Source organism: Mercenaria mercenaria, chromosome 19 (assembly GCF_021730395.1).
Source record: "Mercenaria mercenaria strain notata chromosome 19, MADL_Memer_1, whole genome shotgun sequence".
Classification (NCBI taxonomy): Eukaryota; Metazoa; Mollusca; class Bivalvia; order Venerida; family Veneridae; genus Mercenaria; species Mercenaria mercenaria.
The window spans coordinates 38,989,242-39,010,831 of NC_069379.1; the positions used below are offsets into that span (position 1 = coordinate 38,989,242).

Here is a 21,590-nt window from a genome sequence, read left to right on the forward strand (position 1 = left end):
AGTCATGAACAAAAATGAAATATGTTTACAGTATAGCAATTGCAAAATTCAGGAGTAGGATACAAATTAGAAACTATGCATCAGAACTTGTTTATAAAACTTTCTTTGTCATTAAAACATTATGACAATCTTGTAATTATTTCTTTTAAACTTAACAGCCTCAAATATAGTAGAATTAGTTAACGTATGTACTTATACATGTCCTGTTACAACTGTATTAGATAATCAAACATTTGTACTTACTTCATAACGGTTAAAATTCCAATATTTTGAAGATGTGATGTCTCTGTGAATTTCAGTTATATCCAACCAAAATGCATTAAAGATGACTGCAAATACACATGTTTCCCTCCATAAAAGTTACAGCTGTAATTTTGGAACATGACCATTTTACAGCTGTAACTTTCAACTGTTATTTTTACAGCTGTATTTTAGCCCGCCCGCTTAGCTCAATTGGGAGAGCGCTGACCGGGGTCGTGAGTTCGAGCCATGGGCGGGGCGTATGTTCTCAGTCACGATTTGATAAAAGACATTGTGTCTTATTCTTCCTCTACCTCTGATTTATCAAGATTAAGCTTCAAACATTTAAAATGGGTCCAGGTGTGTGTTGCAGCCGCTGGAAGATTTTCAATTTTAGAATAAAGAAGATCATTATTTAGTGTGTACAAAGTACAAGAAATCACGACAATGGAGTTAATAAAAATAGAGATATGCTTGAAAAAGTTAATTTTATTAAGTTATAAAATGTTATTTACAAATATACGGTATCGGTGAACGTTTACCAAATTATTTACAATGTACTCTGGATTTCAATCTGTAACACGATGTTTAAAAAGAATGGTCATTAACATATATAATCACTCACAATTCTAATAAATATTCATACGATTTTGCTCTGAGACATAACCACACTTTTACATATCTATGTCCCACTTGCCACAAATCAATCTCTTTTTAAATAGGATCTTACAATGAAATATTTACATACATCTTTACACTGTAGTATTGTACAATTTATTTGACCTGTCAAAATATGGACCCGGCTTTCATTATATTCTGTTCGAGCCTATATAAGATTAACATGAAAGCCGGGAACATGTTCTGACAGTTCAATTAAATAGTACAATACATAATTAGATTAAATTCGAATGCAGTTGATACTCGATATCTCGATCCCGCTTATCTCGAAATTTCGGTTATCTCGATGAAATTTCTCACCCTGTTCCGAAGAACACGAGCACAAAATATCATTTTACGTCGAAATATCGGTTGTCTGGAAGTAAAACACTCGAGATACAGAGTTTCAGCTGCAATAAATTGTCAGGCATAGAATAAGCACTTCTTTTTCAATTCAAACTTGACAGAAATGATTCTATCTGAAAGATCCGAATTGCCGATTTAATGCATTTGGCCCAAATGGATTTGAATTGAGTGGGACATTGCTAGGGAAACGATTCATACCTGGAAAATTAATAGCATTATTTGGCCCAAAATTATTTAGACCGTTACGGATGTTTCCTCTTAAAATATTATTAGGTAAGTTGTTTTGAAATTGTGGCACGTTACCTTGGAAAGTAGGTATATTAGGAACATTGTTTTGAAAGTTGCCAGGATTGAAAAACTGGCGATTTTGTAGCATGTTTCTGTTATTCTGTCCCATACCTTGAATACCGTTACTAAAATTTGGGATATTCCTTTCAGTACCAAGAGTTTGGGTATTTAAAATATTGTTTTGATTTTGAAATGGTATTTGTACATTTTGACCTGTTCTTATATTATTTGCTAAACCATTTATATTTCTAGGGAAACTATCAAGATTGCTTTGGAAATTATTCCCTCTAGGAATTTGACCGTTAATATTGTTTGATACTAATTGGCCATTTTGAATATTGTTATTCGGCGTATTGATATTATTTTGACCAATTGTTCCACTCTGAACACCTCTGTTTAAGTTCAAAGTATTAAAGTTTCTTTGATTTGGGGCATTAATTCTATTCATATTGGCTAGGTTATTATCTATCCGATTAGCCGAATTGATATTAGGTACGGAGATACCAGCAGTCCCCGTTTGCACTGTATTAACCGGACGGTTTAATCCCTGTATATTTTGAAACTGGGACGGGTTTCTAACAAGCAAATTTGGATTGTTTTGGTTTTGTCCAATCATATTCGGATTGTTTTGGTTTTGTCTTACCATATTCGGATTGTTTTGGTTTTGTCTTACCATATTCAGATTGTTTTGGTTTTGTCTTACCATATTCGGATTGTTCTGGTTTTGTCTTACCATATTCGGATTGTTTTGGTTTTGTCTTACCATATTCGGATTGTTTTGTCCTATGTTCTGAGGACCAGAGAGTATCTTAGTTGGTACCCGCTGATTTGTGTTTATATTAAACAAATTGTTTTGTGCATTTCCAGCAGTGCTAGGATTGTTAACTAGATCGGGACTCTGTATTCCAGAAGGTATATTGTTAAAATTTGTTTGCCCTCGAAAGGATGCACCAGTTTGATCTCCATTATTTTGTTGGTTTTGTTGCAAAATTTCATTTCTTTCATTCAACAAAGCTGTGTTTCTGATCGGGATATTTTGACCATTTGGATTAACATTTTGGTTAGTAAAACCATTCTGGTTAGAAGTGATCCCTCCATTAGAGAAACTGTTAAAGTTTTGTTTAAGCCGGTTAAGCAAATTGGGATTTATTGCATTTCGATTCAATATGTTTTGATTATTTCCAACATTATCTGAACCGAATTGACCATTAGTTCCACGTGTACCAGGGGCATTAGGTGAACCTTGCATAACCTGGCCATCTCCTATCTCGTTTGAATTTATCTGGTTGTTTACAACTCTTTGATCATTGCTTAGAATGTCTTGGGTATTCATTTGTCTACTTTTAATATTGTTCTGGACTGCTTGACCATTAGTTTGAAAAGTATTTCTATTTATAAACCCAGTGCGTCCATCATTTACAAAATTTTGAACATTGCTTTTAGAGTTACTAATCAGACCAGAATCCTTTATCCCGGTTCGACTTCTAATTTCATTTTGACCATTTGGATTTATTTGAACATTGTTAGGAATCATTTGATTACTCGGGTTAATTATTTGCACATTCGGATCAGTGATAAAACGGTCAATGTCGCCATTATTCTTTTGCACCAGTGGTATGTTTTTATTTGACTGATCTTTACTCGATGGACCATTATTCACGTTGACTGGTATATCTGCATACATATCATAGTCATAATCTAAGTCACCAACAGGCACTCTATTGTTGTCTTCTGGAACAGTATCCAATGGTATGGTATTAACAGTTTTTCCGTTGTTTAAATTTGTTTGCTCTTTATCTACATTACTTGCAACGTCTGCAGTGTTTATGTTTAGCTTGTTCATCCCAGTCTGATCAACGCTTGAGATTGTGTTAGACTGATCGATTGCAGGGAACGGTGCTGGTGGATACAACATATCAACATTCAATTTATCCTGCGGAGGTTCTGTCGTAGCCAACACCGTTTCAGAATTCCCTGTCTGCGTGTCGATGGTATCTTGTGATGTAATTTTATTTGATCCTGTATTGATCTTATTTTCATTTTTACTATTACTTCTGACATTGTCTTTGCTTATTTGGTTGGGATTTACACTTAATACTCCTGGTAAACCAAGACCAGTTAACACTGGACTTGGTCTCGTTGACTCCGGACTTGCAATTGTTGGGCTAGTTTTTACCGACGAAATCAAGGTTGTCTTTGTCGTTGATGCCAGTGGGGTTGTTGGTTTTGTTGTACTCTGTATTGTTGTTTTCGGTGTCATTTCATTAGACTTATCAATAAAATTTCCGAAAGTCTTCATGTTTGGATTTTGTCGTCCACTCAGATCAACAAAAGCTGATTTTACTGTTAATATCGGTTTTCTTGAATTATCAACAAAGTCATTTTGAGTCTTTAATGTTGGTACTCGTTTGCTTAGTTTTGTTGGTTTTCCATGTAATTGTTCAAATGGAAAAGGCTTTACGATATTCTTTCTTTCTTCTGTAGATGCGGCCGCGTTGACAGATATAGTCGATTCAATATTATTAAAAGCATTTTCGCTATTGGAAATACCACTTGCAAAAGAGTCCGAGGACGTAATGGATATTTTATTAGGAAAATCATTAACCAAAGGTTCTATGTTTTCGTTTGGCAGTACCCGTGATACCATGCTGTTTTCTGCTTGAGCTGATATGTCCACTTTAGCCGTATTTGTAGAAGCAAAAGCATTGTCGAAGATGTAACCATTGTTGTTGAATTGCGGAACAAAATTGTTTTCTACAACTCCTGCTTTATTAAACATGTTATCGCCTCCTCCAGTGTTATCTGCGGATATATCATTCCCATTTTTCGCAGAGATATCAAAATTACTGTTAGCTGCAAAGCCGTTAGAACCAGTATTAAAGTAACTTATTTCTTTCACGTCGTTCACAGAGTTCATCACATCATTAACATTTTCTTTCATTATTCCTAACTGAGAAAAGTTGATTAATTGACTATTATCACTAGCTATGACGTCATTTCCGGTAAAACTTTTCGTTTTCCAATTACTTCCGTTTTCTGGAAGCTGACTGTTTTTTGATTCGAATCCAACTACCTCACTTGTAAAAGGAGCTTTAACATCGTCTTTAGGTGCATAATTTAATAAATTATTCTTGTTGCTGCCACTCGCTGAAAATAATAAAGAACGGAAATAAATATCAATAGAAGTATATATCTGTTTAACCCTTGCCCTGCTAAATTTCTAAAATGGATTGGTCCATCATTCAATTGAGGCAGCATCACTTATTATTTAAAGGAGAGTTCACTAAAAATTTACCGACTGAATAGCGAACAGTGCAGACCATGAACATCCTGCACAGACTTGCAGGCTGATCTTGGCCTGTACTGGTCTCAAAGGCAAAATCACTTGCCTCCAGCAAGCTAAGGGTTACTTTTTTTTTTAAATCTAGACATCTATGTCAAGCAAACCTGGACGGTAGGTTTGAGAGCTCCCTGAACGGAAGTACAAATAGCATTTCTAGACATATTAAAATCAAACTTTTGGAAGAGCTAAAGTATCTATTCATTCATTCTTTTTTCTTATTTGTATACCTTAATCAAACCTAATACCACCCCTCGGTAGCCTAGTGGTAGAGCGTCCGCTTCGAGTGCGGGAGGTCGTGGGTTCGATCCCCGGCCGCGCCATACCAAAGACGTAAAAAATGGTACTAGCAGCTTTCTCGCTTGGCGCTCAGCATTAAGGGGATAGTGCTAGGACTGGTCAGCCCGGTGTCAGTATAATGTGACTGGGTGGGGTATCATGCCACGTGTCTACGGCGTGATATTCCAGTGAGGTAGCATTATAAAGTTGGGCATTGTGCTCACTGCTGCAAGTAGACACCGTCGTTTATATGACTGAAAAATTGTTGAAAAAGACGTTAAACCCGAACACATGCACACCTAATACCACCAAAATTTAAGTAACTTAAACTTGTTAAATGATACATGTATCTGTATAGCATTGCTTGGATAATGTATTCATTTGTGTAATAGCTAATCGGAGAAAGACCATATCGACAAGCGGTAAAGTGTTTCAAAATATTTATTTGTTATTAGATAGTTACCAGCTGGTAGGTTTCAAAAAACACGAAGAGAGGCGAGGAGTGAGGGAATTTATAAAGATCAAATTCGATATGGTCGTAGAATGAAATAATATCTTTGAAAAGATCCTTTAGTAGAACAGGTCGCATCTAAGGAGGGAAATATTCAACACCAGTGATTTGATGACAGGTTGTGGACTGTTCAACACCACTCACGAATCCAACCTCACCCAACCCCTCCCTCCAAGGTTCGGAATTTGCGGAATTCTATGAAAGTACAAATGAATGCTCACCACTATACCAAAGAACCAGGAAATATAACAAAATAAATAAAAGTGGAAACTTCACAGGTCGCCCAACACGACAAAATTCAAAATGCTGCAGGCTCGGTTTGATTGAGCCTGTTCATGGACTGTAGTGGAAACACACAGTCCAAAATTTCTAAATATGTCAAAATGGGCCTTAGGTAAATTGCAGATTTTATCAGTTTGGAATAAATAATGTTTTGGCCTGGAACTGAAGGTTTGATAACAATCGACAAAATATCATATTTATAAGTATCATGTTCTAGTGAAGATAACATGAATATTGCCAAGAGGGGGGAATGAAATTCCACCCGAGGTGAAACCGAGGCTGACATTCAGTTTCGAGAGTTGACAATAATCTTCACTGAGAAGTAGCCTTAATCTAACTATACCACAAATGACTCATTGTTTAATTTGTTAATTCAACTTATGTGACTATCTTAGAATATTCAAGCTTTTTTCTTCAGTTAAGTTAATACACTTAAATAGATTTCATAATAACAATGCTCAGTAGACGCTTGTAAATTCGAATAGACGCTTTACTGGGTAACATTGGATATGTTAGGAGCGGTCATATGACATGTGACATTTTTGATATTTTTGCCATCACTTAAGTACACAATGAATAATAAAAGTTGCTTATGAATAAACAAAAGGTAAAATAATCAATTAATCGATTTTAATCGACGCGGAATTTTATGATACCCGCTTTTATTTTTTACTTACCACCAAAATTTATCTTCGATTCACTCGCTACACGAGACAATCCAGCTGCTAGTGACAATTTGCTTTGGTCCGGCATAAAATGCTGAAATGAACAAGCACAACAATTATGTAATAAGAAAACTAATATTCTTTTTTTAATTACGGAAGAAATTTCATTTGAAAGATATCTGATACTCTTGTCAAATTACAGAAGAAATTGGATTTGTAAGATAATTCATTCTCATGCCAAACTACAGAAAAATGGATTTGAAATATAACTGACACTGTTGCCAAATAAGAGATGATAGTTGATTCGCGAAATAACTGTTACTCATGCAAAATTTCGGAAGAAATTGGATTTTCGAGATAACTGATACTCTTGCGAATAAAGGAAGAAATTGGATTTGGGAGATAACTGTTTCTCTTGCCAAATTACAGAAGAAATCGGGTTTGCGAGATAACTGACACTGTTGCCAAATTACAAAAGAAATCGGGTTTGCAAGATAACTGACACTGTTGCCAAATTACAAAAGAAATCGGATTTTCGAGATAACTGATACTCTTGCCAAATTACAGAAGAAATTGTATTTGCGATATAACTGGCACTGAGGCCAAATTAGAGATGAAATAGGATTTGCGAGATAACTGGCACTGTTGTCAAATTACAAAAGAAATCGGATTTTCGAGATAACTGGCACTGAGGCCAAATTAGAGATGAAATAGGATTTGCGAGATAACTGGCACTGAGGCCAAATTAGAGATGAAATAGGATTTTCGAGATAACTGATACTCTTGCCAAATTACAGAAGAAATTGTATTTGCGAGATAACTGGCACTGTGGCCAAATTAGAGATGGAATAGGATTTGCGAGATAACTGACACTTTTGCCATTTCGCTATGTTCCGGTTGGTTACTTAAAAACGAAACTAGGTTAATTATTCTGCGGGTCGATTTCTGATATGCGGCACTATAGATGCATCTGATGTATTTTGATAAATAATTAATTTAACACATTTTTTTTTCTTTTCAATTTTTTAAAAAGAAAATGTATTGATAATTCGTGTGCAGACTTAGAAAGCATACCAATCTGAAACTCAAATGACTTTGATATGAAACAAAGAACAATTGCTTTTATTGTTTTTTTAAAATATTCACATACCGAAAATGCATGTAGTGGTTTGGAGTTTCGCTCACTTTTGTGGATCTTTCCTTCACCGTTCGTGTCCGTCTGTTGTTTCTCGTGGAAAAATGTAATTCCATTAAGGTTCATTTGATTTGTCGGCTCTAAAGTTTAAATTATACAATATAATCAGTTTCATACAATATACAATTAAATATAATTATAGTTATAGGAAATATAGTCAGTTTCAAAAATATAGCACATAAAGTATGCATAAGATTTTTCAGTTTCATATATAGTCTTTATCATTAGTCAGGTACATATAATAAGACATAGCTTAATATGAAATATAATATGTTTTATATAACTGCGTCTTTTTGGTACTGCAAAAGCTTTGCAGCCTCTTTCAATAACGACAGATATGTTTTCGAAGTATTATGTAATAAACTTATACTATATCGGTTTGATGTCTTTATATGTTTGTTCTTCCTACTGAACATGTCAAATTTTACATTTACAGCTCATATCCTCAAGTGCAGTTAGCCAAAAGGCATGTTAAAATACACTATGATAAACGCCTGACCAATAACAATCGTCTTCCGCTTACTCTGTATGTGCAAAAGACCAACACAGATAAAATGGATTTCAGTACATGTACGTGTAATGAATTACTCCAATTGTCATGAAGAATGACACATAAAGCTACATGTAAACTATGTTTTACATATATTTTTTTTTAAACGTTTATCTTAAAATTCTTTTAACATTTCGATGTCGTTAAGTTTCAGACCCGAGCCTTATTGAAATACATATTCTAATATTAAAGTTACCGTTAACTGTTATTTAAACACGCCAAAATAGATGTACCGCCAACATATCATTTTGCGCCATACTGGCACCGGTAAAGAGTTCTTCCATATTTGATCTACATTTCAGAACTGAATGCTAATACACTTTATTCAAATACTTTCAATCAATCGCACAGAATAGTTCACTAGATTTCACTATTTTTAGGCACTCATAAATTATTTTATTTTATGGGAGTGTTACCATCCATTATATTAAATATTATTTAAGCGCGGTCACCTTGTCGTCATGAGAAGCTGTTATACTTGGCTCAATCATGCGCAAAAAAAAAAAAAGTGCAGCAAGTTCCGTATGCCATCGACTTGTTCACATAAAAGACATATTAGAATCGAGATGATGTATAGCAGAACCATGTTAATGCATTTAAACACTTATTCCAAAGGCGTTTAACCTCTGCGTCGTGTTTCATTATATTAAAACATGATTCTGTTATGTAGTATTTATTAAATAGAATGATTCCTACGCTTGCATGTTCGACATTTCAACTTCTTCCTTTATAAATTGTAGCTTGAAATTTAAACCATTATTCTATGTTACAGTAATTAACGAACTAATTTAAAAATGGTACATGTTTTTTGTTGTTGTTTTTTTTTTACATGTGAATCGTTAATCTTTAATCGGTAGATATGTGCTTGTACAAGCCTTAAACGTCTTAAAGTCATTCATTCTCACCTTCTGATTTATGTGGCCGTTGTCAGCAGCATGCACTAGTTAAAAATGAAATAATAATTTAAATAACAACAACAATTTACATCAAGACAAAAAGGACTAACCTGTATCCACACTCCAGGAATCGGAGTGAAAATTTTGACCTGCTGTTGCTCCAAATATTCCTGTAAGTATCAAAATTACGCGCATATCCATTGTTTTTCAAATTTTAATCACAGCTCTGTATATAATATAAAAGTATATTATACACACAATTTTCTTTCTTCAATTTGTTCAGAACTGTTGATATTTTTTGTTCCAGTGTGCCGATTAATTTGTTTCAATCATTAAACCTATAATATATCCATATGTTTATTGTTCAATGCGTTCTTTATTTAGTTTTCATTAACAATTTGTTCCGTTTGTGAATATTGATAGGTTTCCTTTGTTCCGGTTTTTTTTTTTTTTTTTTAGTTTCGAATTTTATTTTTTATTTTTTATTTTAGTGCCAATTGCATATATTTTGCTGTTTCTTTTGTTGTTCTTGATTTAGCTCCGTTTAGTTCAACTTTGAAGTTAGTTACGCAGGTCAAAATTGTGTATTAAATATAAATATAAAAATTCTTCAAAATAGTATATACGTCAATAGATTTTGACAGGTTTTCAAATTGTTGACAACGTTTAAATGCCCGTAAGCGCAAACGTTTAAATGTGAGGAAATGCGAGGGAAAATAAAATTTTCATTTTAATAAGTGGAACTTGGTTTCTTTTAAAAAAGGTATATGAAGTAGTTATAATTATTTTTATTAACTAACATGTTATAAATCTGGCAATTTTGTATCGCTTTCTTTAAAAAGTTAAGGATGAAAAAAAATGATGAAATTATTGCGTGTCGACTACTTTGATCGTATAAGCGCAATCGTGCAAAAGTACAAGAATTTAAAACAAAATTTTAAACCTAAGAAAAACTTCTATTAAGCATATTTCCTAGCTTAAAAAATGAAACAAAAAATATAGAAATAAATAAACAAATTCGTTTAATTGAAAAGAGATGTACTTATGAACAAAAAGCATAGACATTTTCTTTCAATTTATTGGGCCTGTGGCGGGCCTCGTTATCGTCAACGTTCTTACGCCGTTCAATACACGTTACTATTACGGAAGTGATTGCATTTTTGCGATATGACAAATAACAATTTGGTTGTTTTATCAACATGTCAGCGGAAGTAATGTGATGACATTTCAATACAAGTTGAATTAAGGGTGTGCGCATTCATAACGAGTGTCTAAAGGTCGTTATAGACAAAACATATCTAAAAGCTATTTTTTTATGAGAAATCGCCGCGAATCTTTTTGAATTTTCGGCAATTCAAGGTACGTAATCCGTAATTTAGTGTAGTGCTTAACCACGCCGTTTATTTTTACAAGAAGACGTTAAAAGTCTGCGTTATGTGACAATGTAATCGCAATTTTGTGAAGTACAAAATTTCTCGAGTGTTCGTTGTTAAGTTAGAATTAAATGTAGTTTATTAAATTATAGATCCTAGACGGGTATTTGTTGCAGTTGACTAAAACCATTGTTTGGAATTCAACAGAAAATAACTGTTAGGCATATATAATTTCAATTCTAATTATTTGAGCCGCGTCATGAGAAAACCAACATAGTGGCTTAGCGACCAGCAGTCTGGTCAGGATCCATGCTGTTCGCTTTCAAAGCCTACTGCGATTAGAGAAACCCTTCTCACTACTACAAGTAGACACCGTCGTTTGTATGACTGAAAGAAATGTTGAAAAAGACAATAATCCGTATGCCATGTCATTCTTTAGGTTATTTTTATATACTAAATGTACTTTTACAGCACATATTGCACTGTTTGGATCAAATACGAGGGTTGTTCAATAATTGTGTGTTTGTTTGTTTTGGGTTTAACGCCGTTTTTCAACAGTATTTCAGTCATGTACGGCGGCTAGTTAACCTAACCAGTGTTCCTGGATTCGTTACCAGTACAAACTTGTTCTCTGCAAGTAACTGTCAACTTATCAGAGGTGGAGGACGAATGATTTCAGACACAATGTCTTTTATCAAATCATCACGGAGAATATACGCCACGCCCAGGGCTCGAACTCGCAAGATCCCAAGATCTGTAGACCAACGCTCTCCCTACTGAGCTAAGCGGGCGGGCAATTGTTCAATAAATAAGTATAATGAACGAAACAGTATAATGAACGAAACAGTAAAACTGCCATAGAATATTTGCCAGTATCTTAGTTATCAGTGGAAGTAGCTTTTTTTCCAACAGTATTTGAGATATGCAACGGCGGGAAGTTAACCAAACCAATTTTCCTGTATTATGTACAAAAACTTGCACGTTCACCGCAAGTGACTGTCATCTTCCCCATATGAATCAGAGGTGGAAGGCTAATGGTTTCAGACATGAACTAACGACCCCGCAATCCGTAGATCCGCTCTCTCTTTAGTGAGCTAAGCTTTGAAATTAACAACGTTTTGTTAATAACAGTATCAAAATTTCAAATATATCGAATTAAAGTGGCATTTTGGCTGAACACCACTAAATCCAGCTGTTCTTTATTTCATATAAAATCCACTTACTTCATAGCGGTTTTTCGACATTTTCTAGCATATCAGATTTTCAGAGACTTATATTCCCATAAAGAACTAGATCGCTACTTTAGAACAAGAGGGCCAAGATGGCCCTAGGTCGCTCACCTGATAAACACACCATAACACAAAATAACAGTGTAAACATGTTTGACCTAGTGATTTCATGGAAATAAATATTCTGACCAATTATTAAAATTGGAGCTAAAATCTTGAGTATAAGTGAGTATCTTCTGTGATTTGACCTAGTGATCTAGTATTTGACCCCAGATGACCCATATTCGAACCAAACTGACCAAATTTCATGAAGATCAATTGAAAAATACAGCCTCTATCGCATACATAAGGTTTTTGTTTGATTTGACCTAGTGACCTACTTTTTGACCCAAGATGACCCATATATAAATTTGACTTAGATTTCATCAATGCAATCATTCTGACTTAATTTCAGAAAGATCAATTGAAAATTATAGCCTCTATGGCATACACAAAGTTTTTCTTTGATTTGACCTAGAGACCTAATTTTTGAACCCAGATAACCTATATTTGAACTTGACCTATATTTCATAAATGCAATTATTCTGACCAAATTTCATTAAGATCAAATGAAAAATACAGCCTCTATCGCATACACAAGGTTTTTCTTTGATTTGACCTAGTGACCTAATTTTTGACCCTAGATGACCCTTTTTCCAAAACTTCCTAGATTTCATCAAGGATATCATTCTGACAAAAATTCATGAAGATCAGTTGAAAAGTACAGCTTCTATTGCATATACAAGCTTTTTCTTTGATCTGACCTAGTGACCTACTTTTTGACCCCAAATGACCCATATTCAAATTCGACCTAGATTTCATCAAGGCAATCATTTTGACCATAATTCATGAAGATTAATTGAAAAATACAGCCTCTAGCGCATACACAAGGTTTTCCTTTGATCTGACCTAGTGACCTACTTTTTGAAGCCAGATAATCCATATTCAAACTTTACCTAAGTTTCATCAAGGCAATCATCCTGACCAAAATTCATAAAGATTAATTGAAAAATACAGCCTCTAGCGCATACACACGTTTTTTCATTGATTTGATCTAGTGACCTAGTTTTTGAACCCAGCTGATCCCTTTTCGAACTCGGCCTAGATTTCATCAAAGTAATCATTCTGACCAAGTTTCATCAAGATCAGTTGAAAAATACAGCCTCTATCGCATACACAAGCTAAATGTTGACAGACAGACAGACGACAGACGACGGACGCCGGACATCGAGCGATCAGAAAAAGTGAGCTAAAACAGAAAGAAAAGGGGTGTTAACTTTTATAAAAGAAAACTACAGTTCGTTAAATACAGCCCGCTGAATTTACTACTTTTCACTTCTTTCAATTTCTCTTTTCGAGACATTAAATTCTTACGCCGCCATTTTTACCTAGCATGCGATAGGAACATGTCGATATCAAAAGAATGCAAAGTGATACATACTAAAACGCGGTAGGGTAAAAGTAAGCACGTTGCTGTCGAGAAAAGGCACCAGGAAAGGGAAAAAGAGTAGTACTATTTATATTTGGACTACTTGTGACTAGACCAGCGAAGGCTTACATTCTATTTGGTAGTGATCAGCCTATAATCTATTTCAGCTGGAATTTTACTTGAAAATGAACATAATTCCACTTTAAGCAAACATAATCATAATTACATGGTGTAATTCAATTCATTTATATAACACATCTTTAAAATGTCGCATAAATGGCGTGATTTTATAAGAACAGAATTACCTGAAAACGGTTATATATCACAGAAATATTTAATGGTGTTTTTGATAAGGCATGTGTACAACGTACTTTTCTGTGATTTTCCCTCATATTGTTTTGGTGCTTATAATAAATAATTGAGCTAAAAAGCGTTAAAGTCTAAAAGTAAATAAAATTTTAAATTGGCAAAGTTTGATTTTGTTGACATTCTATAATACTACCAAGAACATAAATAACTTCTCCGAGCATAATCTTAATCTCAAAAAGCTCTTTTTTTCGTAATTTAAAAGATACCAAAGCATTAACAAACGGTGGGTTAGTTGTTTTATGTTTAAAAAATTTGTTTAGTTTCTGTAAGGGCTCAGCCTAGTTATCAATTAATTAATATTTATCTACATTGTCCTGTAAGGGGATAAAGTAAGAATTTAACCGGTTTAACCCTTATTATGCTGGACACGTTTGATTCTGCCTTTTGCAACCAGTGCAGATCATGATAAGCGTAGTCTGATCAAGATCTGCACTGTTCGCCATTCAGTCACTATCCTTTTGATATGCACCCTTTTCAATTGCACGGTTAATAAAGGAAAGGCGGACAAGTTCATTTTAGAAGTTTAGCAGAGTAAGGTTAAAGTTTCAACAGTGTTTCCTGCTACCGACTGTTTCAAGGCGGTGCCCTAGTGTGTAACTTTAAGTAGTTGCCTTCTTCTTGTCTTTTTGTCTTATATTTTCTATGGTTACATGTATATATGTCTGTCATTTATACACACATTTATATCCTGCTGTTTGGTTTTGTTCCGGAAGGATGCATTCTGGGAGCGTGGCTATACCTCTTGGATCCTTGGCTTTCATTTCTTCCGTTTCCTTGTTTCCAACCTTTTCGCTTTTTCAAGCATGTATTGGGAATAACTCTTGTCTACCTTTTTGTACTTATAACGACAAGACATCCCCGTCGTAGGCTGCAAAGATTTTTCAAGCATAGATAGGTATTTTGTGCCATAAGATCTCAATTTCCTTTCTTTAGGGGTAGGAGTACGGTAAATTTTATTATTTTTCATTTGAGTAATTACTAAAATATGCTTTCTATGACACCGTGCAACATCCAGTTTCAGATCTAACAAAATTTCTCGGGCACATACATGTATGTTTCTATATTGGTTTTCCTGTGATTTATTTGTGCAGCGGAAATGGTGTGCAATCATAGTGGTTTTGATGGTAAATGAAGAAATGTCGAGATTTTTTATATTACGTTCTTTGCAGTACTGCTTAAAAGGCTCTTTCTTATCTTCCCCATTGATCAAATATTTAACCAGCCTGTATACATCCTTATGATAAGGTGAAAGTACTTCAAGAATAAACGCTTTCTCTGTTTCGTTAAATGATACTTTGCCTTGGTCTACAATCAAGTAACTTCCGGTTTCAGCAATAAATCGCTTGAACCCAGGAACAGTACAGGATCTTATCAAATTATCTTTCGTCAGAAACGGATCGTAAATTTTAAATCCGGCTACAACGACAACACTGATTTCAAATGTATGTCCATTTTGGTTCTTGTACAAAAACTTCATTTTTCTAGCAGGTCCGCTGAATATTGAAATTGTGTCCATTAAATGAAGTTTACACAATCTGTCATCAGACTGATAAATATATTGGTTAGACAAGGGAACGTAAGAAAATATATAACGAAGGTATAACCAATTATCTGTGCTAGAGCTCCAATCGTGCTGGGTAAGAAAGTAATGTAAAGCACAACGATTTATGACTTGAAATATTCCAATGATGAAAGCGAAATCGAATTCGTCTGGCAAATTATTCTTAGTTTCCTCGTAAAAACTGCCAACCTTTACTACTTTATCATCCGTAACCTTTTCTTTAAGTTTAATTCCAGTAAGACCTCTCCGTTTTGGTTCATAATCTGTTTCAGCATTCAAACTGAATTCATGTTTATACGTCTCTATTTTGTCTTTTGAAACATCGCTTATGTCATCAACAATGCGAGTAACAAGTGTTTCAATTCCATTTTGAATAAATCGTACTTCCTCTTCTTCAATATGAAATTGTATATCATGTAGATTCTTTTCCATATATGCTGTGTGGTCCGCTATTGCACTATTTCTAGAACCCATGTTAAAGCAGTTTAAAATGTGTTGATTAATACGGGTCTGTCATAAGTGATTTGCAAACTTTACGAATGGTTCAAGTTGTAGGAATGCATTCAGACCAGTTACTTTTATTGCAAACATAGCGACCTGAAACAGAATAAGTATTTTAGGAGTAAATATTGCAAGATTGTTGCATTTTGTAACAAATATCGGTGCAAGGCTTCTTTGACAAGAATCGACATCATAACTTGCAAAACCTAATAGGAAAGTATGTAAAACACATACTTAAAATTGTAACTTGATTATCTGTTTCTCATAAAACATCAAAAACATATTTCCTACATCTAGATTTCATTTGGACCGCTTTAACCTAAGGTTTTGCCGGTCGCGAAATCTGATGTCGAATATATCCGTTAGCCAATATACAGCTCTGTGCGAAGAGTTTCGTGCAAATGATAGCACTGAATGTTACAATGTGTCTTACTCCTCGAAGGTGCGATCCGCCGATTAAATAAATTTAGAGTTTTTAACGTTTGATGTTTTGAGTCACCTTGACTATCCTTACGTTTGCAATTCACATCAATATTCAGAAAAACATAGTAAAATAACTAAAATATGTTAATTTCTTGTGTAAATCTTCTTTTTTTTGAAATTCAGTAATTGTTTTCTTAAATACTTTGTCAAGGTTTGAATTTTGTAAAACGTAGTAGAAAGTTTTACTGAACATATTGTTTTGATTACCTCCCTTTACAGCTTTTACAGAGTAAATTGATGAGCAGTATTCAAAGAAGTACATTTCAAACCATGTAATTATGCGTAATATACATTTAGACAACTTAACTAAAGCCTTATGACATTTTACGGAAGAAGCTCAACGAATGTCGGGACAGGATATACTTAGAATAAAGTTCCTTATTACATACACATTTAATAACTCCGCTAAGTTTTAATTGAACCCGAAACGTCAATATTATTTTTTTCCATACTGACGTTCAAATTTCATATCGGGTGTGTGACGTCATTTGTAACATCAGTTTCATGTATGTTGTCACGTTTCAATGTTTTTTAAAGACGATACTTTCAGTTTCACCCAGGCTTAATAACAAATTTTTATCATTTATATAATAATTTTAAATGTAGATGCTTATCTAATAAAAAGGTTATTACATTTACGTCAAGAAATATGCACTCGTTCTTTCGCAGAATAATAATGTGCTTATAAGGTCGTACAATATTTCCGCTGCAGAACTCATGCATATCTAATAACGGTAATCTATAATTCACATCGTATTTTTAACGCTTACTTTAGTGACGAAGAAGTGATAATTAACACATCGTAGAAGCGATAATAGTATGTAACCCTAGCCTAAAGCCTGGGAGGCACGTAAACTGCTGAAAGTATTATTGTATCAACTCAATTAAGAATACGAAGATGTAAAAATAAAACAGTTCTTTCATAAATAACAGTACGTTTTAAAGGTCCATTACTAAAACCCGAACGAGTATTATATGAAAACCAGAGTTTGTAGCTGAGACTTCCTATTTACTGAAAATATGGCCCACTGCATCGGTTCTGACCAAATAGTCATGAATATGTTCAAGAATAACTAACAAATAAACAAAAAATGTTGCCTATGTCAAACCGAAAAGCTTACGAAACGAGGCTATAATTTATAAATAATTGCAAAATATATCATATGCCCAAACGATAACGTGATTTTTATAAACTTAGCACATGGAATTTTAAGATTTATGTCTATTCATTTGTCTTTATTTTGAACCTTTAAGCTAGCGATGCAGGAACCTTCTTTGGTATAACATAAAATCATCCGGAAGAGACATAAATGTATTTTTTAATGGTCCCTGACCTTTTAACAGGAAGGGATAATTGATGACAAATCAGACCTGTACTTGCTAAGTGTATTTGTATTTGTTGTTGCTCATTGCAGACCTGGAACGGTCATCTGCTCATGTCCGGAAGTGATTATCAATTGGAGCGCGAGGCAAAATACGCAAATTATTGCATCTTTGCACGCATTTAGTGTATAATATGTATAATGTACTGACTAAAGGTTAGGGTTAGTATTACAATGGTTACAAAATATATATTTTAAAGATACGTTTCATTCAAATTGATTGAGTCCAGTATATACCAGAATTTATACGGCATTCCAGGTCTGCAGTGAATTACAATCATTGACTGGAACTTCGTAAACTAGAATGTTTCATTGCTGGCATTTAATTGCTGGCATCTTAAGACTTACCATGTCAAATGAAATGTCAGTTTACAATATATTTCCAGCAATTTTGGTATTTTTGAACGCAGTGCCCAAGACTGTCACAATTTTATCAAAGAAGAATCAGTTTACGTTCATTCTAATACTAACAAAAGGCAATTTTACAAGATATATAGCTTGATTTTGGAGCATTATAGATTCTTGATATGACATGTTCCACAAGATATACGGTCATCTTGTAGCTGTCTCCCTCACTGAATGCTTAAAAACTCTGATAGTCTTGCGGATAAGATTACGCGCTAGTACTTGACCCCGAGTCTTTTAAGAAGGTAGTGTTATAACTGATAGTGGTAACCCCGTTGTTGTTGACATCCTGTTTACACTCCGTATATTAACTTTGTAACAGCAGTTCAGATTCTTAATGATGCCTTCTTAAGTTTTGTTTTTAAATTTTATATTCACGAACAGCCAACATACACTTAACCCATAGTTCACACGACATATGTGAGGCAGTATCGAAATAGATACAAAAATAGATTATAAGTAATTTAAATTTATCAAAGATCAAATATATATAGTTTATCGACGTTCTCTTTAGTGTCGATGCCTCGATTAAACAGCTTATCACTAAACTTAAGGGGACGCATATTGCTACATTCACAGTTCATACAGAAATGCGGAAGGGGTACATATTCAAGAAATCGATGGTGGGAAAATAAAAAATATATTCCTAAACTGATATAATACTGATGGACACCTGTAATATTCAGTACTTTGTGGATAAGGATGCGGTACTATGAATGTAATAGGAAAACAGAGGTCTTTGTGAAAGTACATTCAACACAAAATATTAAGTATTTGTATAAGGAAAAAACAGGGTTTTTACAATAACAGTGTTCCAAATAATGTTGAAGGGGTGAAATTTTCTTTCTAACACACCAGGTTTGCTTAAACATGTAAAAATTTAACGCCACGTCATTTCAGCTCGGGATGGACGCCATATTTCTCATTGATAAAAAATGTAAACAAAAAAAATCAGAGTGGGATTAGCATTGCAAGGGCATAACATGACATTCTACACAATGAATACCTTAGAACAGATATCTAAGATGCTACACAGGTCAGGCGGGTTAAATGCATAATGTCGATCACTTGAAATTCATCTTGAAAAGGTGATTAATTTTAGTTTATTTACATGGTTTTTAATTTTCCCATGACTTCTCGGCGATTCACTGCAAATGTATTACTGCGCCGGACGAAAGGTAACTCTAATAAACAACGAGAGACAACTTAGGTGTCAGCATGTGTACGATTTTTAAAAAAAAACATGTCGATGATTATAATTTCTTATCAAATAATGAATCCTATTCAGATATTCGTCTTTAATATTAGAAAATTATTAATTTCTGTAGACATTTATCAAAAAAATATTACTTACAGTGGACTACTTTGCGCATCAAACTGGTTTCCGCTTCAGTTGTGAGGCACTTCCGTTATACTTTTTGACAACAATAACAAAACACAAAATGAATCAATAAAGCCGATTGCTACTTAAATAAGTGTAAGTATAGTTGTTGTTACCACATTATACATGTTCGTTACGTTATGAGATAAAGTTTATCTTGAACTGCATAATCCATTAATTACGTTTAGATGACATTGCATTTACAACTTATTTGACCCCTTTTATTTACGTGAATGACAGCATTCTCGTGCAACTCGTGCAAACACAGTTATGAAAAGTATGGTGGAGAATTCAAGGACAAATTATAAATGACATTAAAGTGAGGATAACTGTATATTCGTCCAGTTTTGATCATTGACATTCCTGCTGTGTATTAGTAAGTTTTGTGAACAAGATTACAATGTTACTTTTGCACATATACACATTGATTGGATATCTCAACCAAATTCCATACCTTATTTTAGGGATTTTTAAGACAATACATTTTCAAAAGTTTGTTGAATGTGTTTTGATATTTAAGTGCATTGTAGTTCATGAATACCAAGTTAAAAATTAATAATGGCAACATTTCTAGGCCCTTATTGTAAGCCACTAGACTTCTGTAACGATAAATGTTTAATGTATTAAGGGGAATATACTCTATAAGTTTTGGAATGTGGCATTCCTTGACCACCGTATCTTTTCTTATGCACTACTTTGTAAACAAACTAAATAATGTGTTTTAGCTTACATATGCGAAATGAAAAGCAAGACAGTGAACTTATTTCACATTCTTTCTTTAAATTAGAATCTGTAGGAGATTGATAAATGTTTGGACAAGGTGAAGCACTATTATTTTCGCACAAAAAAGTATTAATTGTTGACTTTGAATGTACACAATAAGTCTTATGTAATTCAACAATAACTTTCTTGTTTCAGTTTTTCACATTTTTATTTTAGTGAGCAATCCTTTGTGTACTTATAACAGTTGAAACAGTATCCATTTCATGTACCAAAATCTTGTACTTTTTTGCAGGTAAATTTTATCATACCCCACCCACTTTTTTTCTAATTTCAAAGTATGCGTCCCCTTAACACTAAACGATAGATATCAACATGTCTCTGTGTAATATGTGATAAATTTGTATCTGTGTGTAATATCAGCATATCTGTGTATAATATCGGCATAGTTGTGGGTAAAGACCTGCAAAGCATATCTCTGTGTATTATATGCATATCTGTGTGCACTATCTGCATATCTGTGTGTAGTACCTGCATATCTGCGTGTAATATATATGTATGCATATCTACGTGTGTAGGAATAAAGTCAGTAATTCGGTCGAAATTGTGCTTCCGTGGTGTAGAAAGAAGTCCATAATAAATAGATCCTAATTTTCCCATTTTTTGCGCAAATTCGTGTAGAACGAGTGCTTTAGTCACCGTTTTTTCACTACTAGAAGACATTCTGCATGAAATGAGACGGTTTTCATGTTCATACACCCCACATGGCAAGTTTTGCAGATCGAAACCGGAAGTAGGTGTTTATTGCGCGGACGAGAGTAAATATGCGCCATTTTTAGGGAAGCAGACCACAACTGACTGGCATTTCACTAGGAACTACATAACCCCCTATTTTCTTTTCATTTTTTCGTTAATTTGGGATAGAACTTTCATGAAAAATAGGTGTAGGAAAAAGTGATGTTCTCTAAAGATACGTAAAGACGACCTGAAGTTGTCATTTTTTATATGAAACAAAGAAGGATTTGAATTACTGACCTTTAACCTATAAGAGCTGAAATAAGACTTTCTCGAAACACATCGCAATTAGTCTTAATAGTCCTAGATCGGTTGTTTATGATATAAAAGGGTGTTTTCAATGCAAAATAATAGTGAAATTTGAAAAATTTTGTATTTTGACCATATTTTGAGTAGATGCGCCTATTCAGCAGCGATTTCTGGGATTAAAAAGCCAATATTTTGTCTCCAGAATGTCAGAAAATGCACAAAATGCATCCTTTTGGGTCTTATTCATGACGGAATGAATGATATTTCAGAATCCAAGTGAAAAATAATGCAAACCAGTGAAACTTTTACCAAAATATACAATAAAAGGGCCATAGGGCCAAAATTTAGCCCAGTAAATTGGTAGGGGGTGGCTTCTATTAAATGTCTATATTTCTCTAAAATCTC

General features: G+C 34.0%; 1 protein-coding gene across 1 annotated transcript; it reads right to left on the reverse strand.

Moving 5' to 3' along the window:
• Positions 1-778: 778 nt before the first annotated feature.
• On the reverse strand, positions 779-8,467 carry LOC123543150 (GATA zinc finger domain-containing protein 14-like). Its single transcript, XM_045329233.2, has 3 exons — positions 7,779-8,467; positions 6,641-6,722; positions 779-4,698 (listed from the first exon to the last, which is right to left on the reverse strand). Exons 1-3 carry the CDS (start codon positions 7,887-7,889, stop codon positions 1,373-1,375), a joined length of 3,519 nt encoding a protein of 1,172 aa, XP_045185168.2. The 5' UTR covers positions 7,890-8,467; the 3' UTR covers positions 779-1,372.
• Between the last annotated feature and the right edge of the window lie 13,123 nt (positions 8,468-21,590).